The 20,611-nt window shown below is 45.2% G+C and overlaps 1 protein-coding gene across 5 annotated transcripts in view; it reads left to right on the forward strand.

The window, feature by feature from the left end:
* Positions 1-20,611, forward strand: part of INTS10 (integrator complex subunit 10) — a 28,057-nt gene that overhangs the window by 6,437 nt on the left and 1,009 nt on the right. Inside the window, exons 7-17 of one of the 5 annotated variants that reach the window (XM_028701721.2) lie at positions 1,292-1,463; positions 1,960-2,129; positions 3,747-3,880; positions 4,667-4,820; positions 6,427-6,509; positions 7,170-7,322; positions 9,462-9,570; positions 9,930-10,009; positions 11,575-11,737; positions 12,268-12,361; positions 19,439-19,516. In XM_028701721.2, the coding sequence (XP_028557554.2) occupies positions 1,292-1,463; positions 1,960-2,129; positions 3,747-3,880; positions 4,667-4,820; positions 6,427-6,509; positions 7,170-7,322; positions 9,462-9,570; positions 9,930-10,009; positions 11,575-11,737; positions 12,268-12,361; positions 19,439-19,516 (1,390 nt within the window). Of the gene's footprint in view, positions 1-1,291; positions 1,464-1,959; positions 2,130-3,746; positions 3,881-4,666; positions 4,821-6,426; positions 6,510-7,169; positions 7,323-9,461; positions 9,571-9,929; positions 10,010-11,574; positions 11,738-12,267; positions 12,362-19,438; positions 19,517-20,611 lie in introns of those variants that run through there. The other 4 variants (XM_028701722.2, XM_028701724.2, XM_028701723.2 and 1 more) reach the window with 4 other exon arrangements.

Here is a 20,611-nt window from a genome sequence, read left to right on the forward strand (position 1 = left end):
GAGATTACTACATGTCAAAACAGTATGTGGATTTTGTGAGGGAATGGGGGGGGGTTGGACTGTGAATTGCTGCGGAGTTCATCTGTGTCTAGCTGTAAGGTAAAAGTACCCCTGCCCGTACGGGCCAGTCGTGACTGACTCTAGGGTTGTGCGTTCATCTCACTTAAGAGGCCGGGAGCCGGCGCCGTCCAAAGACACTTCTGGGTCACGTGGCCAGCGTGACGAAGCTGCACTGGTGAGCCAGCACCAGTGCCGCACACGGAAACGCCGTTTACCTTCCCGCTATAAAGCAGTACCTATTTATCTACTTGCACTTAGGGCTGCTTTCGAACTGCTAGGTGGGCAGGAGCTGGGACCGAACGACGGGAGCTCACCCCGCCGCGGGGATTCGAACCGCCGACCTTACGATCAGCAAGTCCTAGGCACTGAGGTTTTACCCACAGCGCCACCCGCGTCCCACGTGTCTAGGTGTAGCGGTCTCTTATTTCCTCCCCACACCTCCCCCAAAATATTAAAGAAGGCTGAGCTAATTGACTTGAAGGTAGCTTGGTTTAAGACCAAATAAAAAATAAAAAATGCCATGGGTTCCATTTCTAGAATATTTGTTCGAGTCAGATTTTGCTTGTATTTTAGGATTTTACTTTTGAATAGATGCCATGGGAAATTATAACTACCACCCGCTTTGTTAGAACCACAGTCCATGATTCTAACAATAAGAAAAGTTTCTAACATCCTTAAAAGTACTTGTCACCTAATCCCACACAAACGGCTAATACCAGACTTTGTGCAGTCCAGCAGTGCAGCAGCAGATGACCACATAGATCCATTCAGAAGGAAATCAGTGAGACATCACTACCCTAAAGGGTTTATATAGTCTAGAAAATGACAGAAGAAGAAGGGAAGGAAATGGAGGTAGTAAAAAGGAAGAACATTCTCAGGGGCCTTTCTTCCATAAGGGGCAAAAAGGACAGAGTTGTTTTCATGGAGCCCAAAACTTTCTGACAGCTGAAGTTGGTAGATCGGATGTGTCAAAATATTAAGAGGGGAACCAGTCCATGAAGGATTTTGAAGGTAGATATGAGCGGTTTGTGCAGGATCCAGGATCAGTTTTCTCCTCTGTATTTGAGATTTGTCCTTTTATTCAAGTTTAGACTATAATATATGTGTGTGTTTGCGTATGGGTGTGTGTGTGTATGCATATAAACAGTGTAAGAGGCATGGACTGCAGGATGTTAAGACTGTTGGACTGATTTTTGGTGATGAACTAAGGTATGCGTCTGTTGGTTTCTAGGTACACAGGATACATCTGATCTTGTGTCCCCCAGTAAACGAAGCTCTCAGAAATACGTAATAGAGGGCTTAACTGAGAAATCTTCTCAAATTATGGATCCTTGGGAAAGGGTGTTCAAGATACTTTCCGTAGTGGGAGTAAGGTGTGAATGGCAGATGGACATGGCAAGAAGGTTTGTTGTTATTATTACAGTATAATCCTATTATTATTATTATTATTATTATTATTATTATTATTATTAATCTTATGCATGTTTCATCAGAAGCAAGTCCCATTGCGTTTAATAGCACTTAATGGCCTGTAAGGGTGTCTATGATTGCAGGCTTGAAGGTGAATGGCTTGGATTCTAAAATAAGTTCAGAGATGGAAAGTTTCCTTTTCTCCTTGCAGTCACCTGAAAAGTCTCTTCAAAGAGCATGGGTCCTGAAAAATAGGGACTGAGACGTGCGAGTACGGCAGAACTCTGTGCAAGTTTGGGTGATTTCTTCCAGTGTCCTGTCCCATCTGTTTCAGGAGGGCCCTTGACCATCCACGATGCTTGTTGAAGGGTGCAGCTGGCTGCAGGAGGGGAGGGCACACTTTCCTCCAGTGAACGTATTAAAAAGATAGCATATTAAAACTACCAAATTAGAAAGCCCATTAACTTTGTATGCTTGTGTCTTCTTCAGAAGCTTTGGTGACACATTGCTCAAAATCAAAGATGTCTGCAGATACATCAGTAACTACGATAATGAATCTCATGCAAAATACAAGACCCAAGTGGTCTATTCCACAATGCTGGTCTTCTTCAAGAATGCATTCCTGTATGTCAGCAGCATCCAACCTTCTCTCTTCCAAGGTTAGTTCATGGTGAAGTACTTCGTGAAGAGCAAGGGTAGGTTCACCTGCAGCCCTCCAGATGATGTTGGACTCTTTGGTTCCCATTTGGAATCCCAACTGACATGGCCAATGGTCAAGGATAATGGGATTTGTAATCCAAAACATCTGGAAGCCCATAGGTTAGCCCAGCCCATAGATGAACCTGTTTGGTTGTAGGTTTTTATTTCGTTTAAACCAAGAATCCTGGGATGCTTTGCAGATACAGTGGTACTTCTGGTTAAGAACTTAATTCGTTCTGAAGGCCTGTTCTTAACCTGAAACTGTTCTTAACCTGAAGTTCCACTTTAGCTAATGGGGCCGCTGCGCCGCCATCACACAATTTCTGTTCTCATCCTGAAGCAAAGTTCTTAACCCGGGGTACTATTTCTGGGTTAGCGGAGTCTGTAACCTGAAGCGTATGTAACCCGAGGTACCACTGTATATCAGGGGCTCCTCAGTGAAAAAGTCAGAAATGAACAAGCATCTTGAGAAGAGCCCGTGCAGATGTGCATCCCACACGGCGCCCACAATAATAATGAATGCACTGGCTATGGGGAAGAGTAGCATGTTCTCCTAGCAATGGAGTGTTGCTGTTTTGGGTGGTGGGCAAGCGCAGACTTGAGGGGAAACATGAGGAAGACCGTGGAACAAATAGCCCTGTGTGCATGTGATGTGATTTGTCTGAAGACCAAACTCAATGTGACACTAAAGTCATCATTAGAATCCATCTGTGCTAGGCGCCAATAGAAATGGTTTTGGGGGCCGATAACATTACCTAGGAGGGATTTTCATCAGGACCACAACAGATTGGGGGGGAGGGGAGTCCTGGTGAAATTATACAGCTCATTCCTCTTTGCTTTAGTTAAGAGGGCCCCTTTAGATCAGGGGTCAGCAAACTTTTTCAGCAGGGGGCTGGTCCACTGTTCCTCAGACCTTGTGGGGGGCCGGACTGTATTTTGAGGGGGGGAAATGAACGAATTCCTATGCCCCACAAATAACCCAGAGATGCATTTTAAATAAAAGCACACCTTCTACTCCTGTAAAAACATGCTGATTCCCGGACCCTCTGTGGACCAGACTGAGAAGGCGATTGGGCCGGATCCGGCCCCCGGGCCTTAGTTTGCCTACCCATGCTTTAGATCTTCCTACAGTAGCCCCAGGAGTTTGTGATCAGCCAAATATGATTGGCATAATATTTGTGGGCTTTATATATATTTATATATTATATATTTTTATATTTATATATTGATGATGAACCTCCCTAGTTATCTCAGTTTTATAGATGTGATAGAGAGATTTAGCCCTTAAATGGCTGGCCAAGGATTCACGGGCTCAGAAATAAATTGTGGGTATGACCTTGTGTCAAAATACCTAATTACTTTTAGGAGGATTTGGCATGGGCGTTGATTTCTCCATAAAATTATTATTTTACTTTTGCGTGGTATTGTGCTTAAGTATATGCTTAACAAGTTGCTTACAGTACAACTAGATGCTTTCACCTTACTACTGAAGTGAATCTTCTTGTAGCTAGAAGCAGATTCCAGTGGCAGTCTCTCAGTTGCAACTGTGCTGAAGTGGTGTTTCATTTTAAACATAGGACCAAATGCCCCAAACCAAGTTCCACTGGTTTTGGTGGAGGATGTTTCCAATGTTTATGGCGATACAGACATGGAACGGAGCAAACATGTGCACAAAAAGAGGAAGCTTACCGAAGGGAGAGAGAAAACCATGGTAACGTGTTTCATTCTTGGCATAAATGGGATGTAATTTGGCATAGGGTTTTAGGATGTGGGTTTGTTCACAATTATTCTTTCTGGAATTTGCATGTTGTTGTTTTTTAATACTTACACATCACACAAACAAGCATTGAATAAAACGAACAAACAATACAAAACAGAAAAATGCAAAAACAAAATTACAAGGATGTAAACATAATAATCATAATATTTAAGCACTTTTGACAGTTTCCTTGGAACAAACACTTTTTGATTCTTGAATACTTAAATAATTGTATTAGGTTACTTTAGAAGTGGCAGAAAATAAGTATTTTTACTCTCCTGCCTGCAAAGTCATTTTGGCTTTTTTAAAAAAAGCATTGCCAACTTTTTCAAAAGTTTGCTACCAGGAATCTGGGAGTAACTAATGTTCTACGAACATACGCTATGGACTGGCAGTTTTTTAACTCAAATACAACATTTATGTTAGCCTATTGCTCAGTTTATTTTTTTTAAATTTTTAAAAATGTTTATTTACATATTTACAAACAAACAATAAAGTACACACACTTAACCCCCAAAACCAAAGAGAGTAAAGTGAAAGGGCAAGAAAGAAAACAGTACGGCACCCATTTGACTCCCCTCTACCAGCCCTTGTCGTCTCTGAGTCATTTAAGTTCTTATTTACATTGCATATCATTTATTGCTGTAATTACTTCTTTTATAGTACTATTATGGTATAACATCAAGTCACCTTACCAGCTTAGTCTAAACAGTTTATTTTGCATTGGCTTTTGACCAGAGCTCTGATGACGAGGATCCTTCTGGAAAGGGGAGAAACAGGCACATTACAGTAAATGCAGCAGACCTTCCAAACGCCATTGAAGTACAAGAAAGCTTTAGGCTGGCTAGGGAGAGCTGGGAACTTCTCCATTCTCTTGAATCTTTGGATAAAGGTACGTATGATGGTGTGCTGACAAGCTTTATACTGCTTTGGTATGCATGGGAAATATATATATGCATGCTTCTGGAACTTGACAGTTCCATCATGTTCCATCCAGGTCTTGTGCCTGTTAGCAGGGAACTGACAAGTGTCTTTTGAGTCTTTGCTCTAATGTGATTCACGGAAAGCCTTGGTAGAAGAAAATGGTTCTACATTTGCCAGCCTGGTGATCAAAATGAACTGTTGACATGGGGAGTGGTTGACCCCTTTTTAGAGCAGGGGCTCCCAACCTTTATTAATATGGTTCTCCCCGAGTATAGAGACGTGGGTGGCGCTGTGGGTTAAACCACAGAGCCTAGGGCTTGCCGATCAGAAGGTTGGCGGTTCAAATCCCCGCGACGGGGTGAGCTCCCGTTGCTCGGTCCCCGCTCCTGCCAACCTAGCAGTTCAAAAGCACATCAAAGTGCAAGTAGATAAATAAGTACTGCTCCAGTGGGAAGGTAAACGGCGTTTCCGTGCACTGCGCTAGTTCGCCAGAAGCAGCTTAGTCATGCTGGCCACGTGACCTGGAAGCTGTACGCCGGCTCCCTCGGTCAATAAAGCGAGATGAGCGCCGCAACCCCAGAGTCGGTTACGACTGGACCTAATGGTCAGGGGTACCTTTACCTTTACCCCGAGTATACACATCTATTATTTTGACTTCCTACAGCAGGTGCAGGAACCAGATGCAGCCCCCGAGCCTTTATTTGACTGTTGAAACTCTCCCCAGACCACACACCCTCCCAAACTACTCTCCCAAACCCTGCTTTGCACCCTCCTTGAGTGTTGACTGACTTAAAAGTGTATTCGACTCGTTCGCTGCTTGACCCTCTTTTGCCTCTGACCTGGGCCCCCACCACTGACATCTGAACCACCCTCCCTCCACCCTCCTGAAGGCTTTCCAGAAGGGAATATAGTTTCTGGGCTGCAAGAGGTTCCCCCATCTCTATTCTAGAAGAGCCAGGTTGTCTAGCAGCAGAGTTTGAGTCTAGGCCTGAGAACAATGTCTGAAGAGTGTTCACTACCAAATTCATGCCAGCGTATTTCTGTGCTGTCTTTACCTGAAGACCTACATTGGCTCCCAGTACGTTTCCGAGCACAATTCAGAGTGTTGGTGCTGACCTTTAAAGCCCTAAATGGCCTCGGCCCAGTATATCTGAAGGAGCGTCTCCACCCCCATCGTTCTGCCCAGACGCTGAGGTCCAGCACCGAGGGCCTTCTGGCGGTTCCCTCATTGCAAGAAGCAAAGCTACAAGGAAACAGGCAGAGGGCCTTCTCGGTAGTGGCACCTGCCCTGTGGAACGCCCTCCCATCAGATGTCAAAGAGTTAAACAACTACCTGACATTCAGAAGACATCTTAAGGCAGCCCTATTCAGGGAAGTTTTTAATGTGTGGCATCTTAGTGTATTTTTGGTCTTTGTGGAAGCCGCCCAGAGTAGCTGGGGAAACCCAGCCAGATGGGCAGGGTACAAATAATAAATTATTATTGTTGTTGTTGTTGTTGTTGTTGTTATTGCAGAGAGAGCTAAAGCAAGCAATTGCCCTGATATATTTGCCTGTAATCCATTTTATTTTGCAGAATTCACAAGAATCTGTGTGTCATGGAAGACCGATACTTGGCTTTGGCTGCGGATTTTCCTCACAGATATGATCATCTATCAGGTAAAAGCTGCAGATTCCTTCTGTTTTACTGTAATGCTTAGCCAAGAATTCTTTTCTGTAGGAACTCAGCCTAAAGAAACAAATAGCTGCATATTGCCTCTCAACCCTACTGTCAGTGGGGGCACATGAAGCCCAATTCTGTGTACTTGTGCTCAAGCATACAAGGTTTGGACTTCAGGGTTCCTGCTTGGGTGTCATCAGTACTCAGCCCTGTTCCCAGCAGTCAAAATCAAAATTTGGGCTGCTCTGAGGATTGCTGAGGCAATGTCCTTTAAGTGTTCTGAACCCTCAGATAGTGTTGTAGAAATATAGTAAGTACAGAGCTGGTGTAACTAGCAGCAAAGAGCCATGAATCGAGAATCTCTTTCATGAATTCACCAGGCGCTCTTAGGCAAGCTGTGCTCTCTCAGCCTTCAACTCTTCTTCTGCAAAATGGGTGTAATCATGCTCACCCTCCTTAAGAAGCTGCTGTAACAATTACTGAGAGCGCACATGTAAATAGTATTAGTAGTAGTAGTCTTGTCTCCATTCTTAATATTAAGCATGGTGTTTTTTAAACTTAGCTTTATAGAAAGCGTAGTATTTTGTTGCCTAGAGACCCCTGATTTCTGAAAATGGTCAAATTAGAGTGATCTGTCTTTTGTTTCTGTCTCTGGAAAGGGTCAGTATAAAAAAGCAATTGCCAGCTTGCATCACTTATCAGCTCTGCAGGGATCTCACTCTCCGCAGCAGATCCTGGGGCAAGGATCCCTAGAGAACCAGCGGTCCCTAATCCAGCTTGCAACCTGTCACTTTGCCCTTGGAGAATACCGTGTAAGTCTCTGTGCTCCTCCTTAATCTAGCCAGCCTCTTCCCTTTCTTGCTGTTGACCTGCTGCAAAGAGTGGGATTTATGGAAGAAGAAGAAGAGTTTGGAATTGATATCCCGCTTTATCCCAGTACGTTTCTCAGTATGCTTCTGAGCACAATTCAAAGTGTTGGTGCTGACCTTTAAAGCCCTAAACGGCCTCGGTCCAATATATCTGAAGGAGCATCTCCACCCCCATCGTTCTACCCAGACACTGAGGTCCAGCACCGAGGGCCTTCTGTTTTTTTTTATTTACTATAATATTTATTGAAAATTCTAAACATTATCTCCAATCACATATAAACCCATCCCCAACATACAATAAACAAAGAAAAACACACACAAAAAAAGACATACAACATCAAAATCAGATCCTTAATAATCATAGTTTCATCACCTTTTTGGACTTCCTCACGTCTCTCGTTCCTGCATTCCAAATTTATAAAGTTCTAACCAGCAAATTATCACCTTATTTCAATTCTTATTTTGTATTTTTCCAATATTATGTCTCTAATTTTAAATACTTTAACCAAAAGCTTGAATATTTAATTTAGGCATAATATTAACCCAAGGTTTAACTTTTCCTCAAATTTCACCTATTTCTCAATTTCCTTTTAACTAACTTACTGATGCCATGTTATTTCTGTTCTTGCATCTTTCTTAACACTCATACAATTTACAATATTTTTGTAGATAATCCTTGAATTTCTTCCAATCCTCTTCCACTGCTTCTTCTCCCAGGTCGCGGATTCTGCCAGTCATTTCTGCTAATTCCATATAGTCTATCAGTTGCGTCTGCCATTCTTCCAGTGTGGGCAAATCTTGAGTTTTCCAATGTTTAGCGATAAGTATCCTTGCTGCTATTGTTGCGTACATAAAAAGTGTTCGATCCTTCTTTAACACCCTCTGGCCAACAATGCCCAGAAGTAAGGCCTCTGGTTTCTTAGGGAAGGTATATTTAAATACCTTTTTCAACTCATTGTATATCATTTCCCAGAAAGCCTTAACCCTAGGGCAAGTCCACCAGAGGTGAAAGAACGTTCCTTCAGTTTCTTTACATTTCCAACATTTGTTATCAGGCAGATGATATATCTTTGCAAGCTTGACTGGGGTCATGTACCACCTGTATATCATTTTCATAATATTTTCTTTTAAGGCATTACATGCCGGGAACTTCACACCGGTGGTCCATAACTTTAGCACCGAGGGCCTTCTGGTGGTTCCCTCACTGCGAGAAGCCAAGTTACAGGGAACCAGGCAGAGGGCCTTCTCGGTAGTGACGCCTTCCCTGTGGAACGCCCTCCCACCAGATGTCAAAGAGAACAGGGCTAAACAGGGCTGCCTTCAGATGTCTTCTAAAACTACCAGACTTTTAGAAGACATCTGAAGGCAGCCCTGTTTAGGGAAGCTTTTAATGTTTGATGCATTATAGTATTATAATACTTTTTTGGAATCCGCCCAAGAGTGGCTGGGGAAGCCCAGCCAGATGGGCTATGTATAAATAATAAATTATTCTTATTCTTATTCTTATTATCACTATCACTACCCGAAGGAGTCTCAAAGCGGCTAACATTCTCCTTTCCCTTCCTCCCCCACAACAAACACTCTGTAGGGTGTGTGGGGCTGAGAGACTTCAGAGAAGTGTGACTGGCCCAAGATCACCCAGCAGCTGCATGTGGAGGAGCGGAGATGCGAACCCGGTTCCCCAGATTACAAGACTACCGCTCTTAACCACTACACCACACTGGCTCTCTTATGGGACAGAGTGCAGGTCTCAGAAAGATTCTCAACTGGGCTGGGGATGCCAACCAAAACTCTTGTAGTCTTTCCTCCCATTGGCTCAGAAAAGGGATGGTGCTACCCCCATAACTTCTATATCATTGCTTGGCTGTTGCAAGCAAAACTGGGGAGCCTCCTGATCGAGATGGGCTATGCTTCTCACACCAATTCTGTTTGCAGAAATCAAGAAGGACCATTGGCTTCTACAAGCAGCCTGAATCGACCCCTTAACAAGATAGTGGCAATCTCAACTGTCTAATTATTGCGGCTTATCTGCTGGCTTGTGTGGGTTCGCTTCTAAAATCTTGATCTTCTTTTTTCTTGTAGTTGACCTGTGAAAAGGTACTTGACCTGATGTGCTACATGGTGCTTCCCATACAAGAAGGGGTTAAGCTTCCGGAAGAGCAGCCTGCAGTGAAGTCCAAATTCAGGAAAGGTACTGGATTACTTGATCTCTGAATAGCAGACAAGAAAACTCTGAATTAAAAATCCTGGTGCTTTAGCCCTTAAATCTGTTCAGAAAAAGTCTGTAGTAACTGCTAAAAATACACCTTTTCAAAAAAGCCTAAGTACTTCTTTTCTCTTACGTCCCCCTTCCCCCTCCAATCAATCAATCAGTCACTGGGTTAAATTATGATGATTTGGATCTCTGTTCTTGTTACAGATGTTATTGAGTTGGGAAGAAGAGGTGGCATTGGCAAATTGGGAATTATTTTTAATGGCTAACTGTTGCGACTTGGTTCTTAGCAAAGTTACAGATTTTGTAATAATTATCAATCTGTCATTTGTCTTTAGCTACGGAGTTGAAGCTCTGGCCATGTACCAGTAAAGCGATTATGCCCTATTGCCTACGGTTACTGTTAGCTTGTTTTAAGGTAAGCTGATACTCCATTTGTAGTGAGGAAAATATGCCTTGTTACCACTTGGTTTCTGGAGTGGATAGACTTGGTCATTTCAATGATCCTGTTAAGCAGAATCATAGAATTGGAAGGGAAGATTTTTACCATCAGTGAATAATGGTTACCTATATCCACTGAAAGAGTTTACAAGATTTGGCAATAAACTTTCTGACTATGTTTGCTCCAAATTAATGTTCCCAATTATTGTATTAATCCTCCCTCAAAAAAAGAAAATTTTTTTACTGCTTTAAATGAACTAGCATGGTGACTAAGAGGCTCTGCTGTGACTTAAGGGAGTCTCCAGTTCAAAGCTTGTATCCTCCATGAACCCAACCAGGTGTCCAAGGCAAGCCACAGTACTCCATCTGAAATATCATGATAATACTAGTGGTCTACTTTACAGTGATGCTGCAGTTGTGCCTAGTTCTGGGCACCACAATTTAAAAAATATATTGACAGGCTGTAATGTGTGCAGAGGAGGGTGAACAAGATGATCAAGGGTCTGGAAACTTATGAGGAACAGTTGAGGGAATTGGGTATGTTTAGCCTGGATGAGGGGCACGGGTGGCGCTGTGGGTTAAACCACAGAGCCTAGGGCTTGCCGATCAGAAGGTCGCGGTTCGAATCGCGACGGGGTGAGCGCCTGTTGCTCGGTCCCTGCTCCTGCCAACCTAGCAGTTCGAAAGCACGTCAAAGTACAAGTAGATAAATAGGTACCGCTCCGGCGGGAAGGTAAACGGTGTTTCTGTGCGCTGCTCTGGTTTGCCAGAAGCGGCTTAGTCATGCTGGCCACATGACTCGGAAGCTGTACGCCGGCTCCCTCAGCCAATAAAGCGAGATGAGCGCCGCAACCCCAGAGTCGGCCACGACTGGACCTAATGGTCAGGGGTCCCTTTACCTTTACCTAGCCTGGATGAGAGGAGATTTGATAACAATCTTCAAATATCTAAAAGGCTGTCACAATGTGGGTGGAGCAAGCTTGTTTTCTCCTGGAGAGTAGGAATCAAACCAACAGTTTCAGTTTACAAGAAAGGGAGATTCTGACTAAACATCAGGAAGAAATTTCTGACAGTAGGAGCTGTTCGACAGTAGAACAGGCTCCCTCAGAAGGTGCTGGACTCTCCTTTTTAAGAAGAGGTCTGTCATGTCTGATCTGGTTGAGATTCCTGCATTGCAGGGGGTTGGACTAGATGAACTTTGGGGTCCCTTCCAACTCCACAATTCTCTGAATTATTGAGATGACACGAATTACTTTGAATGCTAAGTAGTGGTGTTGTGTCACAAGTCTCTAAAAGTCTGCTTGCGACTGATTCAGCCTCATTCCAAAGGCCAAACAAGTATTTTTGGAGATCCTGAACAGTTCCTTGAACTTGTAGGTTCTGTTCTGCCAGTCGTCTACATTGACATGCTGCTTAGACCAGTCCTTTGTGGGTAGATATGGATGTCGTAATCTGTAGCCTGGCAGAATCTCAGGAAATGAGATCCACATGCAAAATGGGAAGCAACTCCTCTTAAGTGTCTCTGCATTTTCCCCCTTGCAGCTGAGAGCTTTCACAGACAACAGAGACGATATGGCATTGGGTCACGTGATTGTGTTGCTGCAGCAGGAGTGGCCAAGGGGAGAAAACCTGTTCTTGAAAGCAATTAACAAAATCTGCCTACAAGGGAACTTCCAGTATGAAAACTTTTTCAACTATGTTACAAGTATCCTTTTTCCAAAAATGCCCTGGGACCAGCTTAACCATTCAGGAAGCCAACAGTTTCAGAATTGGAGAAGAGGGGTCTGATCTTAGAAAATGTGGGGTAGAGGTCTAGTGGAATGGAATTTAAGCTCTATAATAGCTGGGAAATGAAAGGGGCAATGGAGCAGGAGGAAAGAGAGAGACTCAAATATACATTTAGGATGGCACAGGGGGCCAGACACTTCTGTTTGCGGGACAACCTGTTCATGGGGACTATGGCATGTCTTAACTGCTGGATACTTTTAAGTGTAAAAAGTTCCCTTCCTATTGCAAGACTGGTCAGTGTGCCGCAGCCAACACTGTACTCGCTTATTACAGCAAAAGATAAATTAAATCCATCCATTTGCATACAGTTAATAAAGGGGAAACGTAAAGTGATTTGCTAGGACAATAACAAGGAGCAGGATTTTGAAGATCACTTGCAAAACACATCGTAATGTTTTTTCCCCTGTGTTCAAATCTTTCCTTTTTGGACCTGAACAATTGCTCCAGATATTGACATGCTGGAAGAATTTGCCTATTTAAGAACACAAGAAGGAGGAAAAATTCACTTGGAATTGTTGCCAAATCAGGGAATGTTGATAAAGTAAGAAGACTATTTTTTCCAATTTTAGAGTTGATGAGAATATAATTTATGTGATGTGGCTAGTTAATGCAGTGTACGTACTGGAAAGCATCCAACTTAAGTTGATAGGTCTGTGTCTGTTGTACATTTAAAATCCCAGGTAAGCAGACAACTAAATGCATACAATATCACGGGGGAATGGGAAATTTAAACTTATTTTTGGCATTGGAATCAACTGTGGGTGAGCTAGTCAGTGCAGTGGGACTGTGTGAAGCCTGCCCAGTGAGTGCTAAGTCTCTGCAGGGCTGTAAAAACTTAAGTGGCCTAGAGGGAAAGTGTTTCCAACTGTGGCACAATGCTAGGGAGATGGTATGTCATAGCCACATAGATTATTTTCAAGCAGACTGCTCCATTTAATACTGAGGGCTGAATCGCAAGACCTTTTGTCAAAAAGCGTATAGTCTTCCGTGATTGTAACAATGAAGAGCAGGTAACAAATAATTTTAAACAACTGCAAAGTCAGCAGCTGTTTAGTCCAGGAATCTCAAATGAGAGTTCTGTCATGGTGAAATCCCCAGGTGGGTTGATACTAGAAACTGCTACATTCCCTTTCCATAGATTGCACAAAGCAGCTCACAAAAAACCCCCATAAGCTCAACTGTATTGTTTCAGGCTGTTGAATGAATGGCTTTTATCCATTTTTAACTTTTCCTATGAGGGAAAAGTTATTTTGCCTCTTTAGCTTTATAAGGGTATGATGACTGTTTCAGAGTGTATCCCAAGTTGGGCAGGTGTGGGTTATGCGAGTCCTATGATATTTGGGGTACCGAATCCAGTGGCATGTTCCCTGGTAGCTCTGATAAACATCTTCCTGTGTCCAGTCTCTTTCCCTTGCCTCCTGTTCATATTCCTTGCGGCCACAATTGTGGCTTCTCTCAATTATTATTATTATTATTATTTTGGTATACCTGAATGTACATCAGCTGATGTTTGTCAGTACCAGACACGTGCCTGGGTGAATTTGAGGAAGTGACCATTCATTTGAGTAGAAATATTCAGGAATTCATGGCAGCCCTGAAATGGCTCTGCACGTGGCAAAGGGTAGCATGGAAAATGTTCCATAGGATGGACACAGGGAGTATCCCATGGGAATGAGGGTGAGGGGAGCTTGGGGTAGCAATGAGTCCACTAGTCTCTGACAAGGGCAATTTCCGAAAAAGGGTGACAGCTTGGTAGCATGCCTCAGCTGATGACAACAATCTCACAAGGTGTCAGTCCTCAAAGGTGTTCATATCTCTGAGAGATTCGGATAAACGATCAAGACGGAGGAGGAAAGAAATAATAATGGAGAGAGGATCTGGCAGAAGCTCACTATTTATTTATTTTTTTAAAGTGGCTTAGATTCTCAGGATGCTGAATTGTGAGTTTGTATGGTAGATACAAGGACGTGGGTGGCGCTGTGGGTTAAACCACAGAGCCTAGGACTTGCCGATCAGAATGTTGGCGGTTCGAATCCCCGCGGCGGGGTGAGCTCCCGTTGCTCGGTCTCTGCTCCTGCCAACCTAGCAGTCAAAGTGCAAGTAGATAAATAGGTACCGCTCCGGCGGGAAGGTAAACGGCATTTCTGTGCGCTGCTCTGGTTGGCCAGAAGCGGCTTAGTCATGCTGGCCACATGACCCGGAAGCTGTACACCGGCTCCCTCGGCCAATAAAGCGAGATGAGCGCCGCAACCCCAGAGTCGGTCACGACTGGACCTAATGGTCAGGGGTCCCTTTGCCTTTACCTTTTATGGTAGATACAATGCCGTGAACTCCACTTGCTGATGTCAAAACTGATGCTGAAGCTTCTTAGGATGTGATGGGGGGGGGGCACCAGTGTGCCCATTGGAGCAAGAGGTCACAACCCAGCCCATCTGAACATACGTGCTTTGGGGGAAAGGGGATACAGCACACTGCTACCCAAAAGATGGGCAGGACCAATCTTTACTTTCCATTTGGTAATGGAAGCCAATTGCTGATGAGGGCAGCAGATCAAGAACATTGTTTGCACACGTGTTTTTCCCCACCCTACTATGCAGTGAAATGAAATGCATGGGACTATATAGCATTTTGGTTATCAGTAAATGAATCGGGGCAGGAAAGGGGTACTTCCTCTAGCTGTGAAAGCACAGCTACCAGACTTGCAAAAGGAGACACCCTCCACCTTTCGCTTGAGAGCAGGAACCCTTTTGCTGCTCCCAGACTACATCTGGCAGCAATGTTAGAAATGAACAATCCCCCGCTTTCTCCTTCTGTTGTGTGAGACAGTTCTCTCTTCCTGCCAAGCTATGCCTGCTTTCTTCCTTCTCCCCATCCGAATGGATGAGAAAGGGAAGGGAGCGTTCACCAGCGAGTCCAGCCTGTGGTTCATGCCAAGATTGGTTCTTCCCACAGCTGCCTGGGGAGGAAGAGAGCAAGTTGAGAGCCACATGACTGCTTGGGAAAGCCCCCTGGGAGAGGGAGACCCTGATAGTGGCTGTGGAGGAGTTATCCTGGTAGAGAAGTATGAATCTGCTCACAATTATGATTAGTCAACTGTCCAAGTCTTGCCTGCTCCAAAGGAGGTCCTCACCATCTGATCCCACCACCCTTGAAGCCTTGGAGCAGGCATAGGCAACTTCGCCCTCCAGATGTTTTGGGACTACAACTCCCACCATCCCTAGCTAACAGGACCAGGGGCCAGGGATGATGGGAGTTGTAGTCCTAAAACATTTGGAGGGCCGAGATTGCCTATGCCTGCCTTAGAGGTTATTACTTCTGGAAGCTGCCTGGCGAATTAACCAGGTGGAGGATTAATTGGGTGGTAAGGAAGGGTATTGGGGACGCGGGTGGCGCTGTGGGTAAAAGCCTCAGCGCCTAGGGCTTGCCGATTGAAAGGTCGGCGGTTCGAATCCCCGCGGCGGGGTGCGCTCCCGTTGTTCGGTCCCAGCGCCTGCCAACCTAGCAGTTCGAAAGCACCCCCGGGTGCAAGTAGATAAATAGGGACCGCTTACCAGCGGGAAGGTAAACGGCGTTTCCGTGTGCGGCTCTGGCTCGCCAGAGCAGCGATGTCACGCTGGCCACGTGACCCGGAAGTGTCTCCGGACAGCGCTGGCCCCCGGCCTCTTGAGTGAGATGGGCGCACAACCCTAGAGTCTGGCAAGACTGGCCCGTACGGGCAGGGGTACCTTTACCTTTACCTTTAAGGAAGGGTATTGGGACGCGGGTGGCGCTGTGGGTAAAACCTCAGCGCCTAGGGCTTGCCGATCGAAAGGTTGGCGGTTCGAATCCCCGCGGCGGGGTGCGCTCCCGTTGCTCGGTCCCAGCGCCTGCCAACCTAGCAGTTCGAAAGCACCCCCGGGTGCAAGTAGATAAATAGGGACCGCTTACTAGCGGGAAGGTAAACAGCGTTTCCGTGTGCGGCTCTGGCTTGCCAGAGCAGCGATGTCACGCTGGCCACGTGACCCGGAAGTGTCTCCGGACAGCGCTGGCCCCCGGCCTCTAGAGTGAGATGGGCGCACAACCCTAGAGTCTGTCAAGACTGGCCTGTACGGGCAGGGGTACCTTTACCTTTACCTTTAAGGAAGGGTATTAGGGACGCAGGTGGCACTGTGGGTTAAACCACAGAGCCTAGCACAGAAGGTTGGCGGTTCAAATCCCTGCGACGGGGTGAGCTCCCGTTTCTCGGTCCCAGCTCCTGCCGACCTAGCAGTTCAAAAGCATGCAGTGCAAGTAGATAAATAGGTACCGCTCCGGCGGGAAGGTAAACGGCATTTCCGTGCACTGCTCTGGTTTGCCAGAAGCGGCTTAGTCATGCTCTCCACATGACCCAGAAGCTGTACGCCGGCTCCCTCGACCCATAAAGCGAGATGAGCGCCACAACCCCAGAGTCGGTCACGACTGGACCTAATGGGTCAGGGGTCCCTTTACCCTTTAAGTGTTGCAGCCTCTCTTGCCAAGATTAAGTGCCCAGTGCACAGAAGGGAGAGGAGTTTTCAGTCCCAGCTCCAACCCTTCCTCCCGTTCCACTTCCCTGCCCCAGTCGAGGTGACAGGGCAGGAGCTATGAGCAGCCTCACCTTTCTCCCAGCCCACTAGATAATCATGCCCTGAGCGCCAGTAATAGATAGCACACCTTTCCCCCATGACCCTACTGCAAGGGACCTGTCACAGTCCATCCCGTTACACTAGAAGAGGATGTCCTCGGGAGCAAGACACAGAAGACTTGCACTCTCTGTCTTTATCACCGGAGTCAGGAGTCAATTCTGCCAAACTTCTCCCCATCTCTTCTATCCCAAGAAGAAATATGTTTCAAGGAAACGTCATGCCAGATTTACACATGACATTCTGACAGTCTCAGACCCAGATCCCGGGGGTTAAAATTGCCAGATCAAGTATTAGAGAGATAACTGAATGGTTACAGATCAGTCTTTCTCTGCCCGTGAATAATGCAGCCCGCTCCGTCCCTAGCACAGCTACACCACCCACCTTGAGCACCAGTTCCCTTCTGGAAGCTAATGAGGTGACAGCAACCTGGGCTTCAACTTCTACTTTTTTGTGTGCCATTATTGGATAGATAGGGACACAGGTGGCGCTGTGGGTTAAACCACAGAGCCTAGGACTTACTGATCAGAAAGTCGTGGTTCGAATCCCTGTGACGGGGTGAGATCCCGTTGCTCGGTCCCTGCTCCTGCCAACCTAGCAGTTCGAAAGCACGTCAAAGTGCAAGTAGATAAATAGGTACCACTCTGGCGGGAAGGTAATCGTGTTTCCGTGCGCTGCTCTGGTTCGCCAGAAGCGGCTTAGTCATGCTGGCCACATGACCCGGAAGCTGTACACCGACTCCCTCGGCCAGTAAAGCGAGATGAGCGCCGCAACCCCAGAGTCGGTCACGACTGGACCTAATGGTCAGGGGTCCCTTTACCTTTACTTTATTGGATCGATGCCTTTGCCTCTGATGCTGCCTTTTAGTAGGAAGGTCCTCTAGCAGGTTCTGTGTAGCCAAGGTACAGTGATACCTCGAGTTACAAACACCTCAGGTTACAAACGCTTCAGGTTACAAACTCCGCTAACCTGGAACAGTTACCTCGAGTTGAGAACTTTGCCCCAGGATGAGAACGGAAATTATGTGCCAGCGGCAGCAAGAGGCCCCATTAGCGAAAACACGGCTCTAGTTAAGAACAGTTTCAGGTTAAGAACGGACCTCCGGAACGAATTAAGTTCGTAACTAGAGGTAACACTGTATAGTTGTCCTGACCTGAGGTTCCAGCATGGCTTTTCACATCCCTTGTTGACTGATAATAGAAAATTGGGCTTACTATGGGTTCCCTTCTGGCTAGCAGACTAACCCACCCTGTTCCATGTTCTGGGGTGGATCGTGATCACATGAGTAGTTGCCCTAGAATAGGACAGTTTCTGACTCCATTGAGTTCCTTCTGCCTCTGCACCTTTCAGTTGCAGCCCGTTACCTCGGGCTGGATCTGATCTTTAGTAGAAGCTTGTGTGCCAGGCATTTGGATTTGAGAAAGTGGCCCTGCTGCTATATTCTGAGCACCAGAGTTCCCCTCTCCAGAAGGGGCATAAAATTCTGCCAGCTGTCTCCAGCCGAAACAAGTTATTCCTTGTGTGTCTGCTGACCACAAGGGAACTTCATGCGGGTCTAATTTCCTGATTGTCCGCAGGGCTATAGCAACGGCATTCCCCTTAGGTCAAATTTATGTTGAAATAAAGCTGATTTTGTTCTTTTATCTTGCATGAATTATTGGGGGTTGGCAGCGCATCTGTAGTGAAGCAGAATGGAAAAGATTCTGAAATGTCTATCAAAGCACGTCCCACTAACTTAATCCAATTATATGTTGAAAGCTGAAGAAAGCGGGCTAACTTGTGGTTCTGATTCATGTTTGCTGCTGATGTTTTAAGAGGCTCACCAGAATTGCAAGCTCATCCCCTGTCAGGGAGACACTCTCCCCACCCCATTCTCTCTGCCTTTACAAAAAGCTTAGTTGCCCCATCTCTGGAGGCCTTTGGATAATTCCCCTTTGGTTAGTTTAAATGATTGTGGGAAATAGATTTTCTTCTTGATTAAAATGCACCAAACACAACCATTTGGGCCAAGTTTCCCCCCACTTTGAGGCATCTCTGAATCTTTTATCTGCTTGACTTGCATCTCCTTGAAGTTACTATAGCTTTTTGCTTTGTAACATTAACACTAAAGCTGGAAAAGGATTCAATAAGGTTGAAGCCAGCCAAATGTGGGAGCAGCTCTCGTCTGTACCTTAACAGTTGTGAAAACCAAAACGAACAGCAAAACTTAAGTGACATCCTGTTACAGTTAATGCGCCCAGAGTATGTACTCTATTGAAATATGTTTGCAAAAAGAGATCCCTGGGGCTTTATAGCAGAACAAAACCAATTGCTGCTTTGTTGCGTATGGACCCATGGCCAAATTAAATGCCCCAATGCAGTTGTGTGTAAGGATGCTTCTCCCCTAGCCAGAAAATCTTTAACCATTTATGTTCCAGTCCGTTTTCTCCAAAAATTACCACGTCTTCCCCTCCCCACAGTTACAGACCTGTGTGTGGAGAAAAGACTGCCAAAGGAAAGGAATAAACACCCACTGCTGCTTCTCTGGTCCTCCCTGGGGGGCTTTGCAAAGAAGAAGAGGATAGCAGGGCTTCATTATTCACTTCAACGTGAATGAGTATTTGCTGGGACTCCAGGCTAAAATGTTGCTACATCCGCTGAGGAACGTAACGCAGGAATTATTTTGTCGCAGTTCGCAATTCTTTGTAAATACAACGTATTATGTAGTTCATATTATGCCGTTGGTTTTGGGTTTGTTTTAACTTGCAGTGGTTTCTCCAGTACTGCATTTGGGAGCCCCAAGCCTACTGGATTTAGTTCGTTTTCCTTTCCTAATCCCAAACGAAAGATCCACTGTGTGCCTTCAGAACTAGGGTTTGGGCTCTTGGTCTGCAGCCCCTTTCCTCTTTTCTGTGTCTGGTTCTCTGGAGCGTTGACTTGTGTAGCACAGGGGAAGTTGGTGTGAGTATTTGAATGCTGCTGTTTGCTGTTTTTTAAAGGACTTCTAGCCCTCCGCTGGGGTTACTGCAGCAGGAATTCATGCCTGTACTACAGCCCAGCATGCAGACTGCTGACAGGTACCAAGCAGGGAACCTTCCCTGCTCATAGTGTGCTGTCTTTTTTGTCAATATGTTTTACTGCCCATGGTTATCAGCCCTTTGTTAACTCCGTAGTTTTTATCCATGCTTTCGTTCTCCATTTGTGCCTTACATCACTTGGAAAGCCATCTTTTTACAGTTGTTAACATTTTTGTTGTTTTTCCATAAGTTACCGGCACATGTATGTTACTCTATTTTTAAATGGGTCTCTCTACAATCAAACAAGAATGGTGCCCCAGATAGATTTTTGTGGACAGTCCAGTCTGTTATTTTATTAAAATTTGGGTAAAGAAGCCCCCCCCAAAATTATTAAATATGTTAATTATGCAGCTAGTTTCTCTTGCCTTTTACTCTCGCCTGTACTTGCTTGCTCCCGTTTTCTTTGTCTCTAAGATCTGGATTTGTTTCGCCATCAGCAGTTAAAAATTCCATCCTATGCACATTTCTGCTAATAATCCTTCAGCACTGCAAAAATATGTTGGCCGTTTTCTGTCTGCAGTTTGCGCAGGAGTAGGAAGTTAGTCCCCACCTCTCAAAATGTTGATTGGGCAAGATGGAGGCACTGAAAAAGCAGGGCATAATACCGTTTAAAATACTAGGTTTTTGGGGGAGCAAGTCTCATTGAATAGGACTTACTTCTGAGTAGACATGGTTAGGGTTATGCTGCGAGGCGTGCAGGGGTTAAAGTTATTTTCAATCAAGTTAGATGCATTTACTTAATGAAGCCATCTTTTTCAGGGGGTGCACACACTTACAGCCACTTGTTGTGGGGCAGTGTGTATTGGATTTGGGGTAAAGATTGTCACAATAACATATAAGTTTAGGTGGTATACAAGTCCTGCCTGCTGCCTGTGTCCCATTCTTATTTTGGAAGTCTCTGCAACCAGGCATTGCAATTCTGCAATGTCCTACTTAGCACAAGGCATGCTGTAGCAGTGTTTAGTAGATGTCTAACTGTTAGGCTCTAACAGTTCTTTCTCTTATTGACATCCTGATTCCCAATCCATGGAATGAACCCTTTTTGCTTGTTTTAAGAGACATCTTCCCCTTCCCTCCCAAACTGCTTGAAAATTA

This window comes from Podarcis muralis, chromosome 13, assembly GCF_964188315.1.
Source record: "Podarcis muralis chromosome 13, rPodMur119.hap1.1, whole genome shotgun sequence".
Lineage (NCBI taxonomy): Eukaryota > Metazoa > Chordata > Lepidosauria > Squamata > Lacertidae > Podarcis > Podarcis muralis.